Genomic DNA, 17,784 nt, shown 5'->3' with positions numbered 1-17,784 from the left:
TTTTTTTAATAATAGTTTATCTTTGGTTCAAACGTGTTGTTGTAAACAGTAAATAGTAACAGTATTGGGCTAAATAATTGTCCGGACATTGTTGGTGGCTTTTTAATTTAATATGATTGAGTTTGTTTGTTTTTCTTTTACTTATTTTTAATTTATTTATTTATTTATTTGTTTTTTTTTTATATATAGTAGTTTATGTTTATATTGAGGAGATTTAATTAACTAATTTATTTGTTGTTTGCGTTTTTGCGTTCTGTTTGGTGGTGGTGGGCGTAGACTTAGAATAAGTCAGTTGGTCAAAGGAGACTACTTGATGGGTTGTTCTAAGGGGGATAATCGTTACCGCTATATCTTCTCAGATGTATAACGTTGCATTACCTTTTGTGTATTTATTTGTTTGCTTATCTATTTTATTTTAGTGATATTGTTCTCATTCCGGGGGTATTTTATTTAATTCGTTATGTAGTGTATATATACTCATTTATCGATTCTTGTATCTTTAATTCAATTATATAGTAACTATAATTATTTATTTATATATGCAATGTGTTATGACGAAGTGGTTAAATTTATTTCGAGTTTTAGTATTTAAAAAAAAATTTTTTTATAATGTATTTGTTTATTTGAGTTAACTTGGATTTCTGTTTTTGGTGTATTATGCCTTATTGTTATTTGCGATTAATATTGTTAGGTTTATTCGGAGAAATCAATTGGGTTATATTGGGGCATATAAACTTATAAATTTTCATGAGTCATATACATGTAGCCGTGTAGCCCACGTGTTCGCACCATCTAATTCATATATCTTAGGCTTGCTATTTAATTGTTAAACATTGTTATTATTATTAATGTGTAGTAATCTTGAATAGGGATTGCTTATTTATTATTTTGTTTGTTTATTTATTTTGTTGTTTTTTTTAATTGAATTTTGGATTTATTTTTTTTTTAATTTATTTTATTTAGTTTGTTTATTTATTTTTTAATTGTATTATACAATGGTGGGATGGTGTGTATTAAGTTAAGAATGAAGAGCCTAATTCATGTCGGCGATTAATCTTGGGATGTAATTTGGCAATCAGGATTGATTCTTTGATACAAAGGTTGCCAACATTGCGTTCGGTGGCTACAATATCTACTCTGACGGAATTGTTAGTGTTGCCGCATGTGTGAAGGTATTTGCGAACAGAAGAGGCTTGTGTTTGTATGTGTTCTTTTACTCTAATGTGCAGGTGTCTCACTGAGCTACCGACATGATTGGTCACATTTGGTACACTGTATGCGATATACCGTGTATGTACGGTGGCACATGTTAGTGGTGTTCATCGGGCAGTTAGTTAGGGTGCAGGGTACGTTGCTTAGGTGGGTTTTGTGTTTTGACAAATGTTGTCGTAGTGATGGCCCAGTGTGTATAAGTTGTATGTCTAGACCCTCTCTGTGTATAGCTTTACGGATGGCTGTTGTGATCTTGTCGTTGAAATGGGGCAGCTTTAGAAAGCAGGTGTTAGAGGAAGAATGTTGCGTGCGTCTTCTAGATTTATTGAGGTTTTCAATATGCATATAGAAATACAGAAAGAGGTTTGTGTTTACTATAACCTTTTTACGCAAATATTATGCAAGTATAAATCATGTAGAATATCTGCATGAATATAACTACACGTAATAGTTAACTAAAGATGATTATCCCATAAGAAAATCGAAAAACTAATAGGAAATTAATTAAAATGATTGTTTAAAAGAATATGCAAATTAGCTAGATTTTTTTGCAGGTGAATGCAATTCCACGACCCATATATAACAAAGTTGTATTTTCTTTTTAAATAAATAGAAAAAAGGGGTTTTTAATATGAATATATAGGAGTATAGATTACTTCATTTTTTTGTTTCGTTTTTGTAAAATAAAAATTTCATTTTATAATTTGAAGTCAATTGGTGCTATTTGCTTTTTAAATTTGTTGCATGTAATATCCTAGAGGTGTATAGTATTTGACATACTATATATTTTGGATGTTGCTCTCTGGATAAATGTCTTAGTTGTAAGCGGCCTATATGTAAATTATTTATTATTTACCTCTCACACACACCTGGGCCTCTCAAGGAAATTCTAGGCCATATTTGGTGTCATTTTTTCAGGTAGTTTTAGAGCCTATAAGTGACTAGTGAAAGAAAAACAATGGTCGCTTCAATAATTAAAACTTCATTAGTCTCTCTTTTGGATAGGGTTTAAAAAAGAGTCTTAAATATAATAGATCCCACTTTGTCAACTAAGCTCCAACCTCTGTCCCATCGCTGCAATGTTGCGTCCCAGTACCAAACCCACTTAACAACAAAATCACACCCCTTCACTGTCGAGATCCCTAAATGCCAGAAAGCTTTCTATTCTAATAGTTTCTGCCCTCAAACAGCTAGATTTTGGAATTCCCTTCTTGCTACCTGCATCTCTGACTGTACAGATATGCTGAAGTTTAAATGTAATGTAAACCAACATCTTGTTAATCTTTCCTAGGCATGGTCCCAAATAGTAACCCCTTACATTCAAGTGTCGATTGGCCTTGTTAGGGGTTAATGCGAGTAAAAAAAAAAATGTTCATATAGTTTATATCTGGCCATTGAACGGTGTTGGGACAGTACTTCAGTATGAAAATTTCCACTTCTATCTAGCTTCCACTGCTTTACAAAAAATATTTTGTGAACAAAAGAATATGCTACTTAGGATGTGGGAACTGATTTTTCCACACTAGCGAACTCATTTTAATCTAACAGGTGTTTAATCAAACCACACACACACATCCATACAAACGGTTGATCTTTAAGCTAAACATGATTATCGCCCTTTAACTCTGCTAACACTATGCCTCGACACCAGAGAGCAAGGCAGATACGTTACTTCCATTTTTATAGATTTCTTTCTCTTTTTCGCTGGACTCTCAACAAGTAAAGATGTGACAATAACGCGCTCCAGTTGGCATGGCCAGTCAACCAGCTTTCCTGACGGCACTATTAGCCTCTCATCAAACACAATAATGCAAGTAACGTTATTATCATCTCTTCTTATTGAACTCTTATTGTCTCCTTTTCTTTCTATCTTTTTTATCTCTTCTGTATTTTTATGTAAATAAATCTACATTTATTTGTTATAATATATCGGTATGCTCCGTCTATACATTACGCAACCTTTGCTTCTTTCATCTACCATTCAAACATGAGGATGAGGAGTATTCTATCCTCCACAAGTATTTGCATGATAGAGTAAGTAACTACGATGAATGTATTTATTAGAAAAGAAATGATGTTTTTAAGCAAAAATAATTTGTTGCTTTCTAAACATTTTAAAGCCTAAATTCTATTGTTTAAGTTGGACTTAATGATGAACAGCTTGTTTATGTGATTTCAAAGTTCTTTCCCGCTTTTGTGGGTTAAATTATTGTTGTAAACTTCAGATAAGTATAAGCTATTTTTAAAAAGTGGCAACTTTTAAGAATACACTATTTTTTTTTATATATATTGGCCCCATCGGTGGGGCATTAGAATACGCCGACTGCCCCCCTGCAGAGGGTAAAAGTCCCTCAATGGGAGTCCTGGATATGACCTTAAATTATATCCAGTGGTGAGGCCCCAGCTTGTGGGCTTTGGGGAGTGTGGATCCACCCTTTAATTACCATTGCTCCCAGGTCCACTCTGACCCGGGGATGGTAGTACTGTTACATGATAAGGACTGTCCCCTTTTCATGTAAGTATAAAAATAGAGAGGTTTAGTTAAAATGAAAATGAAATAGCATAGACGAAATTCGAACCTCGTAATTTAGGTTTAGAAATAGATTACGAGAGAGAATTAGCAAATGGAATGTGAAAACAAACCATTGTTTAGCTTAGAGATAAAATAGTTTCAAGAAAAGAATGTGCGTTGTCAATTCTGTTATGAAAATTCAATTGAGGAATGCAACTATAGGATAATTTAATAAACATGTTTTTAACATATTGAAAATATAGGTTACTGGGAATATAGGTTAAAATTCCTTTTGTAAACAAAGGAAAAAGTTTTGGACACGCATTTCCAGAACACGTGAAAGAAGACACATGTTTTAACATGTGTATGACGTCATGGAAAATGGGAAGTTCTCGATATAGTTAGAAACTTTAGAGTTAAGCGAGAGTCAGAGAAACTGGGGGAGTCAGAGGGAGTTTGAGGACGACAGACGATAGTCTGCAGTTGGGATTCGAACGTCTAGAAGCGAGACGGTCACTTTTGAAACTTAGAATGTGAAGCTTTGAATTCTTGACTCAGAAAACCACGACCGGTCGGGAGAAGAAATAAACCCATCATGTGTTTTTATAAACGTCATCTTTGTGTTGTAATTCTACCAAAAGGTAAAGTGAAATTATTATTATATGTCTTGTATATCATGTGGTTTAAAATGTCTTTGCATACACAATGTGAACTCTACATCTCATATCATAAATATGAATTTCTTCATAAAACGAACAATCTCTCTTACAACAACATCCCTCTTAATAAAACTCTCTCTAAGACTCTCTTTTAATAAGACTCCTATATAACAGTACCTGTTAGGGTCCCAACTATGGGTTAGATAGAAACCGACGTGAAAACAATAAATATATTCTATTAAAAAAGTTTTTCTTCAAAATCTTTGGATTCGGCATTAAATAACCTGAAAAGGGTTGATATGCCGTAAAACAAAAACAAGCAACCAACCAACTTAATATATATTAGTAACATTTCATGGAACAATGAGATTATTGACCATTTTAGGTTAGGTCACCAAAGGTCATTTACAGTCATCCTTTCATTAACCCCAGAATAAACGATTGTTTTTTTTTTTTTTGTTTTCTTACCTACAAATGAACTTCCAATGATAACAACGTTTTTATCAACACTTGCTTCATCAATGAAATTTGCGTCATCAGGTGTACGGAGATAACAAACATTTTTCAAGTCACTTCCTGGCAGTTGAAGATTTCTGGGACTGAAATAGAACAATTCACAGTGATTTGACAAGGGAATGGTTTAATTGTCACTTGCCAAAGTTGGAAAAATGCTAGACAAAAGGCATAAGACACACGAAAAAGAGATAAAGATAGTATATGTATTAAATTATTAAATGAAATAATAATATAGAAAAGTCTTTATGAAATTAATTGTATTTGCAGCTTTAAGAAGTTTAACTATAAAAAAAAAAAAAGAGTTCTTTTGTAGCGAGCTGCTACTACTACGAGACTAGGCTGTATTCTCACCTTAGTTCTCTCTTTCTTCCTACTCTTTTCTCTTTTCCTTCCTTTCTTCATATACGTCATCAGAGGTTCCAGCCAATGAAAAGCGAGAACGGTTTACGTGGGACATTCGGGTGAAGGAAACGTCCTTACTTCCACGGCGACTAGAGACAGAACACACGCCTCACTCCTCAGCTCCCGTTAGGTAGCCAAGAGGAGCATTGAACATTAATACAGACTTTACAAAATGCACTGTCTTTCTTTGTAACCCGAGTTTCGGGAAAACACACATATATATTGGATATATAAAACCTCATGAATTCATAACAAAGTCGCGTTACACGTCCTCATTTTTATAAGAAGACAATGTCTTCTTTTACCAGTATTTCTTTCTATTTCAGCGCTCCAGTTCTCCCTGTTATCGGAGGCGCCCCGAAGTGGGAGCCTACCGAAATGGTGACCTCTAATTAGTACCCATGTTATTGTATGGTAATAATACCATACTTTAATGTCCAAGAAAATAGACAGTCGTCTGAATGTTCAGATTCAAGTTGTGACATTCAAATTAAAGAGACATTTCCTCACTTTGAAAAAGAGGAAGGAATAGTTGTTTTTTTTTTTCTTGCATTCAACTCGCCAAAATTGGGTGTTTGGTGATTGATCAAAGAGACTCGTCAATAAGGAGAATCAAATAGGGCTTTTTTCTTAACAATAGGTAGGGAGCACAAGAAGAGAATTATTTTATGAGAGAAAGGGAGGTAAACCGTTTTTATATACCATTCAAAGTTCACATTTTCAAAAGCAAGAGGGAAATGCTAACGATACAACTCCTCAGGTGGATTTCTTCATTTTCTCATTTCTCATTTCTATGAAATGAAAAGTGAAAACCTTGATTTAAAGATAACTGTTTTGGTGGACCATTTTATTTGTGATCATCCTTATTGAAAATGTAATTACTTAGTTTATTCATCTCTGTATATTTAGTCACATTAACTATGGGTATTTGTAACATGTTTAATTTGTACTTATTTAGAATTAAACCTATTTTCAAGACAAAATGACAGAAAAATCTTTATATCTATATACTCATCATGGAACAAAGATCTTCCAAAAATCATGTAAATTGATCAAGAATTTTTTTTAACTAAGAAAATCAAATTTTATTACAAAGTGAGACACTATTTTTGGATTCAACAAGTTTTATAAATAAGGCGGGGGGGGGGGGAGGCGCTCAATTCGAATTACCAAGTCTTCTAATGACTACAATTTCCTATTAAAATCACTAAAACTCGTAAAAAAAAAAAAAAAAAAAAAAAAAAAAAAAAAAAAAAAAAAAAATGATTTTCTATATAAAAAAAACTATTTGATCAATTAATATGACTTTTGGAATATGACATCTTTGTTCCATGATGGGTACATACCATAAAGATTTTTCTGCGATTTAATTTTATTAAAATAGATTTAATTCTAACTAAACACCATTTAATTTATTGAGCATTTGTTTTGAGATTTCTTATAAGGATGGAATCTCAATAAAAACAAAAAAAAAATTTTCTAATGAAGAGAAAATGAAACTTACTTTCCTCCAGTTGCAATCATCAAACAGTCATAATTAATTTGGCTGCCATCTTTAAACGCTGCAGAATTGTTATCTACATCCAGGCTGATCATCTGGATTCAAAAAGGCATATTTTAATAAGGTAATATTATAACGTTTTCATTAATGAGTAAGCAATAAACCAAAAAGTTGTTAGTTGAAAGTACAGAATAGTTAACAATCAATTATTTGACCACAGAAAATATTCAGAAAATTTAGTACATTGCAATAGTATGAAAGCATAGACAAAGTTTAGGGTGAATGGACTTATCTTGTATAAGAATAAACCTATATTATTTCATTAATTTGAATTCTTTTTCAGATGAGTAATTTGTATTATTTAACCATTTATTTATTGCAGACTATTATTCTCATCTTCTAGTTGTTGTTGTTTTACGATGTTTCGGCCAATTATTCCTCTAGCCTTTGTCAGGTGGTTAATCGTGATGGGATAGGAACGCTGAATCTCTTAACTGCATCCTCAGCAATTACTGCCTTCCATAGCTGTTGTCGTCTCACGATGTTTTGGCCACCTAAGCCTCTGGCTGGCTTTGGGTAGGACTGAAGCCGCTATCTTCAGACAATAGGAGATAAATAAGAATAAACCTTCAGGGCCTGTAGTGCAGTGGATAGAGGCGTTGAATCTCTATGGTTCCAGGTTTCAATCCTACCCAAACTGTCCAGAGGCTTAGTTAGCCAAAACGTGGGGAGACGACAACAACTATGGGAGGCAGTAATTGCTGAGGGTGCAGTTAAGAGATTCAGCATTCCTATCCTGTTGCAGTTAACCACCTGACGAGGGCCAGAAGAATAGTTGGCTCAAACGTCATGAAACAACAACTAGAAGATGAGGATAATAATCTTCAATAAATAAATAAATAAATAAATAAATAATAAACTTATCCAATTGTACAGTTTTTATCAAAATCTCTTGAACCTGAGAAATTGTTTACTCTTGAAAGTTGCATAGTCTGCAATATTGATGTTGATTTCTTAAATATATTCTTAATAAAACTTTAAATTATATTTAAAAGATGTACAGGCAATCATAATTTAACATTTACCCATTTTTATTCTAATCCAATAATGTTACATTAATAAAATACAAATATTGCAAACATTATTCAATAAATTTCAAATTATTGCATATTTTAGGTCTTCAATTTATAGATTTAGTATTTTGCAAGGAGGATTACTGATTCACACACTTTTCCATTTTTTGTGTAAAAAAAAAATCAGGTCAGAATTCAATTAATAACAATATTAAGATTTGAACATAAAAATAACATTGTATATTGAAATGAATTTAGCAAATATGTCTACTTGAATCAATCCTTTAATGATGTAATTAATGTCAACATTATACAATGAAAATTTTAGATCATGGTTCAGTTAATAACTTTATGATAAGTTTTATTATATTTCAGTGAGTGAATTCCATAAATATCTTCATTTTATCTTTGGATATTTCAGTGAGCCTTATATATGCTTGCATGGAAACATAATTCTTCCACTAATCACACAGATCAAATTATATATTGAACATTTAGGATTCAAACTAAATGAGTTCAGTGTCAGACTACACACTTTATAAACTTGCAGCATTCATATTAATTTGAAAGTAGATTTATTGCAATGGTAACGTTTTAGAGATTAAAAATAAATAAATAAAATGAAGATTAAAATTAGAATAAAAAATTAAAACAATGATTAAGGCATTTTTTTGTGATAATTTTTGTAAATATTTTTCGTTTTAATCAAAAACTTATAAAAGCTGAATTTAAAAGGAATAAAAATTTTAAGAATTATTATGAAAACAAACCAACCTCTTTTTCTGTTTGAAGCTCAATGCCATGTTCAGTGAAGAAAACCTTTTTCCGTAAAGCTATGGAATCAGCAGTGGAATTCAGGGCCTGTTTAAGAAATTGCATTTTGTTTTTGAACTGACAATTTAACTGCATACAAAGTCAAATGTAATTTGAATGAATGTCACATAGATCAGTGCCAATAAGGAAAACTGAATTGATGAAGAGAGAAACATTTATATACTAAAATAAGAACAAAGAATCAAGTATACAGGATGTTTTTTTCTTGACACAAATATTACGAAAGAAGAAAAACAAAAACAAAAAAAAAGAAGCAAAGAAATCAAAGAAAAAATGAGGTCCCTGTGCAGAATTTCCCTGCGTTAAAAAAAAAAAAAAAAAAAAAATCAAAAATAAACATTTATATGATGTATATAGCTGTGACGAAATGAAGATATCATATTCCAAAAATCACATAAATTGATCAAATAGTTTTATTTTTAAATAAGAAAATCAAATTTTATGAGGAACTAAAGAGCAGCCATCTCATCTGCTATTTTGAAAATCTAAAAAAAAAAAACAAAAAAAAAACAAAAGAAAACAAAGCAAGACTGAACAATAATTGAAACCTAGCAAGATTTATGTTGTAATGCGTACACGTTCCTATTAATCACTCAAAAATTATTTTCTTTGCAAAAGTAAACTTACTCGATCAATTTACATGATTTTTAGAATATGATATTTTCATTTAATCACAGATACATACATGCTACAGATTTTTCTTTAATTTTATTTTAATATAGAAGGCATTCTAGACAAATAGCAAAAGCGAAAATGAAATCAAGAGTGATTGTGAAAACTGAATAAAAGAGAAACAATCTTAAATTTTAATCCTAAATATTTTGACCCTCTCCCTCCTTTGACACAGGAATTGATGGCTACAGTTATTCATTTTCTAGCCATTTAAATCACAAAGAAATTTGATTGGCCCCCATCCTTTCTTCCCTTTCTTCTTCTCTGCAACCTCTCTTTCATAGACATGATGCTGCTAGTCTCAGTCTTTTCTACAAATACTATTATGGCGTGTGTTCCTTAGAATTGTTTCATCTATTCCCTGCTTCCTTTGTTCCAGCTCGTTCGACTCATTGGCTTAGTGATCTCCTACATTTTAAGACCTCATTGTAATACAGCTTCCTATTCCAGTAGATTCTTTCCAAGAATTACAAGCTTGTGGAACTTTTCCTGCAGACTTTTTTTTTTCTACCTATATAGCCTTGATCTTTTCAAGACTAAGGCCAATAGGCATCTCTTGTCTTTGTAATAATTCATTCCTTATTATTAGCTCCTTACATTAAGTGGCTTCATACGTTGTCTAGAGCGATTTCCATCCAAAAAAATAAAACAAAAGTAACTTTAAAAAAAAAAATATTGTTAGGTTTTGTGCTATAAATGTGACAAAAAATACTTTGTACAGAGTAAAAATCTTTTCAATAAATTATTTTTTATATCATAAACTATAAAGGATCTAAAGATGAAATAAGCATTTGTGTCTGTTGCCTTGCTTTGTTCTTGTCAAGTAACAATGCCATCTGAAATCTATATAATAAAGTAAAGTCGATTTACCCTATTTTATTGGCTATTATTGCTTTGACGTTGGACGTGGAGCTAAACAAAAGGATTGGAAAGGCATCCACAACCCTCTCTAAACTAACTAAAAGAGTCTGGGAAAACAGGCACCTTACCACCTCCACCAAGATGACCGTCTACAGAGCGTGCATTCTCAGTGTTCTACTGTATGGGAGTGAATCCTGGACTACATACTCAACACAAGAGAGGAAACTCCAGGTCTTCCATATGAGGTGTATACGTAGGATACTTGGTATCACATGGCAGGACAGAGTGAGTAATACTGATGTTCTTCAGAGAGCGGGCATCCCATCCATTTACTCCCTACTGCGTGAGCGACGTCTTCGCTGGCTGGGCCATGTGCGCAGGATGGATGATGGGCGCATCCCTAAAGACCTTCTCTATGGCGAGCTTGCCTCAGGCTCAAGAAAGAGGGGGCGACCCCATCTTCGCTACAGGGATGTCTGCAAGCGTGAAATGAAGGCTCTCTTGGTGGACAGGAATACATGGGAAGCCTCTGCAGCTGACAGAACTGCCTGGAGGAAAATGATACGCCAGGGGATTATCATCAGCGAGAGGACCCTCCATGTTGAAAACGCTGCAAGGAGAGCTAGGAGAAGAGCGAGTGTACAGGCGGAACAGCCGGACGAAGCGGCAAATTGCATAACAACCTTCGTATGTCAAGGCTGTGGCAGACTATGCAAATCAAGAATTGGTCTCTACAGTCACACAAAAGGATGCATACAGGCAACATCTTAATACGGCGCTGATCCATAGTCGTTTCGACTGACGGATGCCACACATTGCTTTGGAACCAAAAGTGTCATATGTTCCACTAACCACCTCATGCATGTTTACAGAAAACATGCATCTGTTTCATTTTCTTTCAAAATGTTTTACGTTTTTTCTGGGTAAACTGTTTCACTCAAATAAGACTATTAGGAAGGATGTTGCAGACATTTTCACTCTTCCACTAATATCTACTTCTACGATCTGCAGAGATATTGGGGATTTTTCCTTACATGGCAGAAAAGCACAGCAATTGTTTCATATTTTCGTTCTTAATATTGTCTATATATTACACTAGATTTTAAATCAAAATAATAAATGCTCCCTAGCAATACATGTTCATTCATACTCTTCTCTATATACTACACTAGATTGATATGCAGAAGTACAAAAAAGAAAATCACACTTTTATTTTAAAATTTATAGTGGAGAATCAGTTTCGCATATCCCTTTAATGTTACATGTTGCTGTTTTTTCTTTTAATAACTTATTTAGAAAGTATTCCAGGACATATAAATATATAAATATTAACAATGGCCATATTTCACTCCTATAGTTCAATGTTAGGGTCGAGAAATGCTTAAATATAATTTCCTAAGCAACATCAGGACATTGATCCTGCTAGTTTAATAATATTGTTAATGTCACCCATTAAATTTTGTATAACAATATCTACCACCATGACCAAAACAAATAGAAAAACTAAAACAAAGCAGATGAAAATCGGGACCAAATAAGTAAACGTAAAACTGGAGGGTTATGGGCAAGTAGGAAAATGTGTGAAGATTCAGGAGAGAGGGCATCATACATGTATGCTTTAACACACATTTATATTATACACATCATTATTGAAGAAAGTTTTTTTTTGGTCCCCCAACAAAAGGAGAGTGGACCTGTAAATTCACCCTTGTCTGTTCGTCTGTCCGCACTTTTCTCAATAACTACGCCTTGGAATTTTTAGAAATTTTGCACAAATATTAAACATGATATAAGTAAAAAAATTAATAGAACAGATTTTCTGGAAAAACTCCAGTCCCCCCCCCCCCAAGGGTGTCTTTCTGGTTAAAATGGCTAAAATTGACACTTTTGTACTTATTAAAAAAATTGATGCCTTGGATTTTTATAAAACTTTCTGAAAAGTTGTAACTAACTGATTTCTATATAATTTTGTTTGTCTGTACTTCGCGATAACTCTTGGGTGTGACTCAGGGGCTCTTTTAGGGCTAATAAAAACACTCCATTTTTGGGACTATTTTACCATATTTGTCCAAAATTTTCTGTGTATGTCTATTTAGCAGTTTTGCATGGTGCTCAAATTTAAATATGTTAAGGCCTTGGAGACTTTGGGGGCTAAATGAGGGGGGGGGGAATGCTGAACGTAGTCATTTTTTTTATGCCTCGCTCACTTTGCACTCCGAGGGCTATGGTTGAATTAAAAATAATAATTGAAAAGTAATTAAAAATTAATTAGAAACCTTAGATAATTTTGGTCGATCATAAGGGGACGAATTTTCTTTTGTAGCAATAATGATTCTGCCATCAAAACCTTCTTGTCTCAATGTTTCAGCACATTCAAGGGATGCTGGCCCTGAAAAAAATAAAATAAATAAAATAACATAAAAAAATTAATACTTAAAAACAATTTTTTTTTGTTTACTTCAATTCACTCCAAACAAGGCACACTGACACCCATACATAAGCAGGTAGATTTATGGAGACATCCTAAGTGGGGAGTTGTGCTACAAGATGCTTGTTCACATTACATCTACATTTCTGCATATTGGTATAGTTAGGGAGAAAGGAAATAGGAAGGGGATTTCAAAGGTAAACAGTTTGAGGAAGGAAGCTCAGAGTAGAGAGACAGCCAACATCTAAGAATCTGGACAGTGACGGGATGTAATTTTGCTGCTTGTCAGGGGTATTTACATTTTGACTGAGACATAATGTATATTGACAACAGAGGTTGTGCGTACTTGTTATTTTTTTTATTATTCAAAATTATTTTCATTATCAAAAACTAAAAGTAATTTATACATATCAATATGAAAAAAAAAAAATTTTCTAAATAATAATAAAAAAAGAAAACAAACTGCATTTTTTCATGCAGAGTTGAAATGGAAGACTTGCCTTCTTTACCCTTTGTTGGTTCTAAAGTCATGGTTCTAAAATTAATCAATGCAATAGTAGAGAACATGTTAGACTCAATGTATTTAGTATTACCAAATGACGTACCATTTAGCACTGGACAAGGCACATTCTGCTACTTTATCTGACAGTCATAGTTTTTAAATCAGTAGATTTCTCCTATGTCGATTAATATAAAACATATGACTGGATTCAAAATAAAATTTTCTTTAAAATGGTATTTTAATATTTTTGTTGTGATTTGTATATTCAAAAAAGTCGTAATTTAATTTTGCTTATTAACAACGAAACACACCGTCATGGCATGTTTGCGAGCAGTAGATCACATTTCAGACACATGCGTTTTAGGTCTGTTCATATAAATACTCGACACAGAAGTTGTACTAGTTGATGACGTTTCATATTTTTAAAATAATAAGAGAAAAGAATTGTCTTTACCATGCAATTCGAACAAAATACGTGTGACTTTCCAGTCAAAAGTTAGAACGTCTTAAAGTTGAGACTTTCTAATACAAAAATAAATCAAGATAGAAACTGTTTGAACGGTATGTAATAGCCAATATATTTATTTCTTTTTATATAAAATTTGAAAAGAATTGGTTAAGAACTTTTTATATGTGGATTGGTAGAAATGATAGCGAGCACCGATATTTGATTTTTTTTATAGTGCCGTCCGTCACGAGGGACGTGTGATGCTGTCATGTAAAATTCATAACAAAATATTTGTTTACAAAGTAGCTTGCAGCAATGAGGTATACATTTTTTATTTTTACTTTTAATTCTTTAGAAAACCTAAGTTTTATGAAAAGAAAAAAAATGTCGGAAAAACTTTTTTTTCAAAAAATATTCAATTCAAACAAAAAATTGAATAATAGAAAGTTTATTTGTATAAAAATAAATGGAAAACATGTTGAAATAGGATAGGAATGTTTAATGCAACAAATAAGACGTTAAAAAATGTTACCATTTTTATACATATTTATCTTATATTCTGTCACTTAATTAATAAATACTGAAAATTTCATTAAAAGTGGTTGATTTGTTGAATTTTAGTAAATTTATAAATGGGGGGGGGGCTCTGCGACTCTAAAACAGAGTCCCTGAAACTTCTGAAATGTTTTATTTAGAAATCTATTCTTAGTATGGGATAAGAAAGTGTTTTGTAACTATTCTGTACTTTCACCTAACAATTTAATAAAAATTATAATTATATTGTACTAACATTATTATTTAGAAACCTATTCTTAACATGGGGAGGAAGAGTGTTTTGTAACTATCCTGTACTTTCACCTAATAATTTAATAAAAAAAGGATATCGTAAAACTTGAAAATAGTATTACAAAAATAGTGCTGTAATTTTGTTTTATTTTGTTAAAAAATTGTTTTTGTTTAATTTTAATTCAAACGGCTTCACTTGACACCACTTATCCAGTTAAATAAAAGAATAACTTATCTTGCATATGATAACATTTATTGGGTTTGTTTTACAATCCACAGAGGTACAAAAAAATAATTAAAAAACAAATATATAACAAATAGATGTTACCAAAGGCAAGATAATTTAATTTTCTACCTAATTCAATAAATTTTTGGTGTTGTAAATATTTATTCTGTTCAAAAAAAAAAAAGTAGTGTTGAGAGTTACATGAAAACAAGAAAAAATGGCCGCGATGTCTCTTGAAATCTTTGAAGTCTTGACAATGACTTAAAAATAAAAAATTATACAAAATAGTGGTAGAAGAAACCCACCTGATAATTGTCACTGTAATTCAAAGCCGTTAAAATGAAACTTAATTATGCTAATTAGTTTAATGCACTTGAAAACATAATTTTAATCTGTACAAAATTTCCTTTCATTTGATAAGCTACAAGCCATATTTTGTTAATACTTTCTTTGAATCGTGTCGTGGTCACCATCTTGGATTTCCTGGTTGCCATCTTGGGTTTTTCATGGTTACAATCTTGGATTTTTCATGGTGTAATGATGACAAATGATAATATCCATCAGAATAATATTTTGCACGATGATAAAGCCTTACGCCCAATAATTTTTAGCTGTTTTTATGATGTTTCTACTTAAAGCCATTAAAATGAAACTTAATTATGCTAATATATATGCTAATTAGTCTAATGTAGATTATAATTCTAATCTGCACAAAATTTCCTTGAATTTGATATGCTACAAGCCATATTTTGTTAATAATTTCTTTGAATCATGTCATGGTGGCCATCTTGGATTTCCTGATCATGATTTTTCATGATGTGATAATGACAAATGATAATGTCCATCACAATAATACTTTTTGTAATGATAAAGCCTTACCTACCATTTTTCTTAACTGTTTTTATGATGTTTCTACTTAAAGCCATTAAAATGAAACTTAAATATGCTAATGAGTATTCTAATTAGTCTGTAAAGTAACTAAGTGAAATGGTCGTAAATACAGCTGTTTGAACCTTCATGGTGTTATTTATAATAACGTGTTCAAAATTTCATAATATCTTAAAAAGATTTGAAGATACAACTTTTTAAAGATAGTTGGTTTGTAAATTGTGCAAATTTCCTACCATTTTCAGTCACAAGCTTATATGCATTTAAATAGGCATGACTTACGACAAAATGTCCAGTGAACCATGCACTTTTAAAAAAATATTTTGAATGGTCATAACTCCAGTTCTAATGAACCAATTTTAAAAAACTAAAGATAATATTTCTTTGTTTTTTATGCTCTTTTCAATAATGTTTGGTTTGAGTTTATTCAATCTAAAGAAAATAATGGTGTAGTATTGCTAATTACACATAATCCTTCTAATACAATGATTTATAATCGGTATATGATTTAGTGATGCATTAGGTTTTTTTTTTTTTTTTTTTTTTTTTTTTTTACACAGTGATCACCACTTATCAAGGCCCGAAAGCCACTCAGGGATAAGGGTTATTGCAAGTACATTACGTTAGTGTGGAGATTTGATGAAGTGTTTACTTAAGGGGGCAGTTCATTAGGAATTCGTTAACGTTGGACTTGAACACATCCAAGTTGTAGTCTGGTGGGAAGCATGCAGACGGAACAGAGTTCCACAGGCGTGCAGTTCTAAGAAAGAAGCTTGTTCATGGAATCCACGTTTTGATTTAGGCACAGATAAAGAGTGGGGGAAATTTTTCACAGTAGATTCAGCTAGACGGGTGTTTTTCGTGAAAGATTGGCGAGGGGGGACAAGAGATTGGAATTCAGACGAGCACCTGCCATGGAAATAACGATAAAACAAGGATAGGCTCGCAACGTCTCTTCTGTGGTAGAGAGGTTGCAGGGTAGAGAAAAGGGCATCCCCCACTAAGCCACGAAGTCTATATTTTGTACTCTGTCAAGGTAGGATAGGCTGTTTTTAGCAGCTCCTGCCCAGATATGGCAACAGTATTCCATCCTTGGACGTACTTGGCTTTTATATAGATAGAGAATTGCATCAGTAGTGAGAAATCTTCTGTAGCGGTAGAAGGATCCCACCATCTTTCCAGCGACCTTGGCAATAGACTTGATGTACGTGTTCCATTTCAGATCAGGAGTAAAGGTCAAACCCAGAAGCTTGTCAAAACACGGGGCCTCACCCAGACGAGAACCATCCATCCCAATTGATGCCAGATGGGGATCAGAGCGTTGATGATGTAAGGATAGGAGTTTGGTTTTGGATGCATTAAAGGTAACCAGCCACGTCTTCCTCCACTGAACCACGCGCTCGAGATCAGAGGAGAGAGAATCAGAGAGAACTTTGTCATTTACAGCCTTTGATGTGTTGCCGTAAATGGTCGTGTCATCAGCATAGATGTCAACGAATGATTTAAGTATGTGTTTAGGGAGGTCATTGATGTAGATCAGGAAGAGAGTTGGGCCCAGGATTGACCCCTAAGGGACTCCAGCATTTATATTGCAGGCCTCCGATTTTTGTCCATCTACCACTACTCTTATGAGCCTATCGGAGAGAAATGATTTAATGATTGAGAAAACATTTCCAGTTATACCGTAGCTGGAAATCTTGTGAAGTAGACCCTTATGCCATACCTTGTCGAAGGCCTTTGATATGTCAAGAGCTATTGCCCTAGAAAGGAAGCCTTTGTCAAGAGATTCACTAATCCTGTGGGATATAACCGTCAGCACATCTGTGGTAGATCTTGCAGAGCGGAAACCATATTGTGTGTCACTAAGAAGGTTGTTCCTGCTGAGGTGGTTGACTATTTCTCTATTTAATATGGATTCCAGCAACTTACTCATAACACACAGGAGACTTATTGGTCTGTACTGAGAGGGAAATGACTTATCACCTGAATTCTTTAATACAGGGCAAACTGATGAGGTCTTCCAGGGAGTCGGAAAGCACTTCTCCTTAAGGCAGCGCTTAAACAGTTTCATAAGTATGGGAGAGAGTTCTGGTTGAAGCTTTTTTAACACTATAATTGGGATGCCATCAGGGCCAGTTGCTTTACTGGAATCAAGGTTCTTGATTAGCTTGGCGACCTCATGCACGGATATTTGTATGTTACCTAGCTTGGTCTGTGTTATAGGAGGAAATATGGGGAGTTGATGGCCTTCGTCGCATAGGGTA

At 33.0% G+C, this 17,784-nt stretch overlaps 1 protein-coding gene across 6 annotated transcripts in view; it reads right to left on the bottom strand.

The window, feature by feature from the left end:
* Positions 1 to 17,784, bottom strand: part of LOC145278157 (apoptosis-inducing factor 3-like) — a 160,440-nt gene that overhangs the window by 29,448 nt on the left and 113,208 nt on the right. For all 6 annotated transcript variants that reach the window (XM_080130439.1, XM_080130460.1, XM_080130445.1 and 3 more), the window contains 4 exons: positions 12,519 to 12,631; positions 8,650 to 8,736; positions 6,806 to 6,897; positions 4,852 to 4,982 (listed from right to left, as the gene is read on the bottom strand). In XM_080130439.1, the coding sequence (XP_079986565.1) occupies positions 4,852 to 4,982; positions 6,806 to 6,897; positions 8,650 to 8,736; positions 12,519 to 12,631 (423 nt within the window). The remainder of the gene's footprint in view (positions 1 to 4,851; positions 4,983 to 6,805; positions 6,898 to 8,649; positions 8,737 to 12,518; positions 12,632 to 17,784) is intronic.

The sequence above is a fragment of the Euprymna scolopes genome, chromosome 1 (genome assembly GCF_053919585.1).
Source record: "Euprymna scolopes isolate OS-2025 chromosome 1, ASM5391958v1, whole genome shotgun sequence".
Lineage (NCBI taxonomy): Eukaryota > Metazoa > Mollusca > Cephalopoda > Sepiida > Sepiolidae > Euprymna > Euprymna scolopes.
This window is presented reverse-complemented; position numbering and strand designations above follow the sequence as displayed.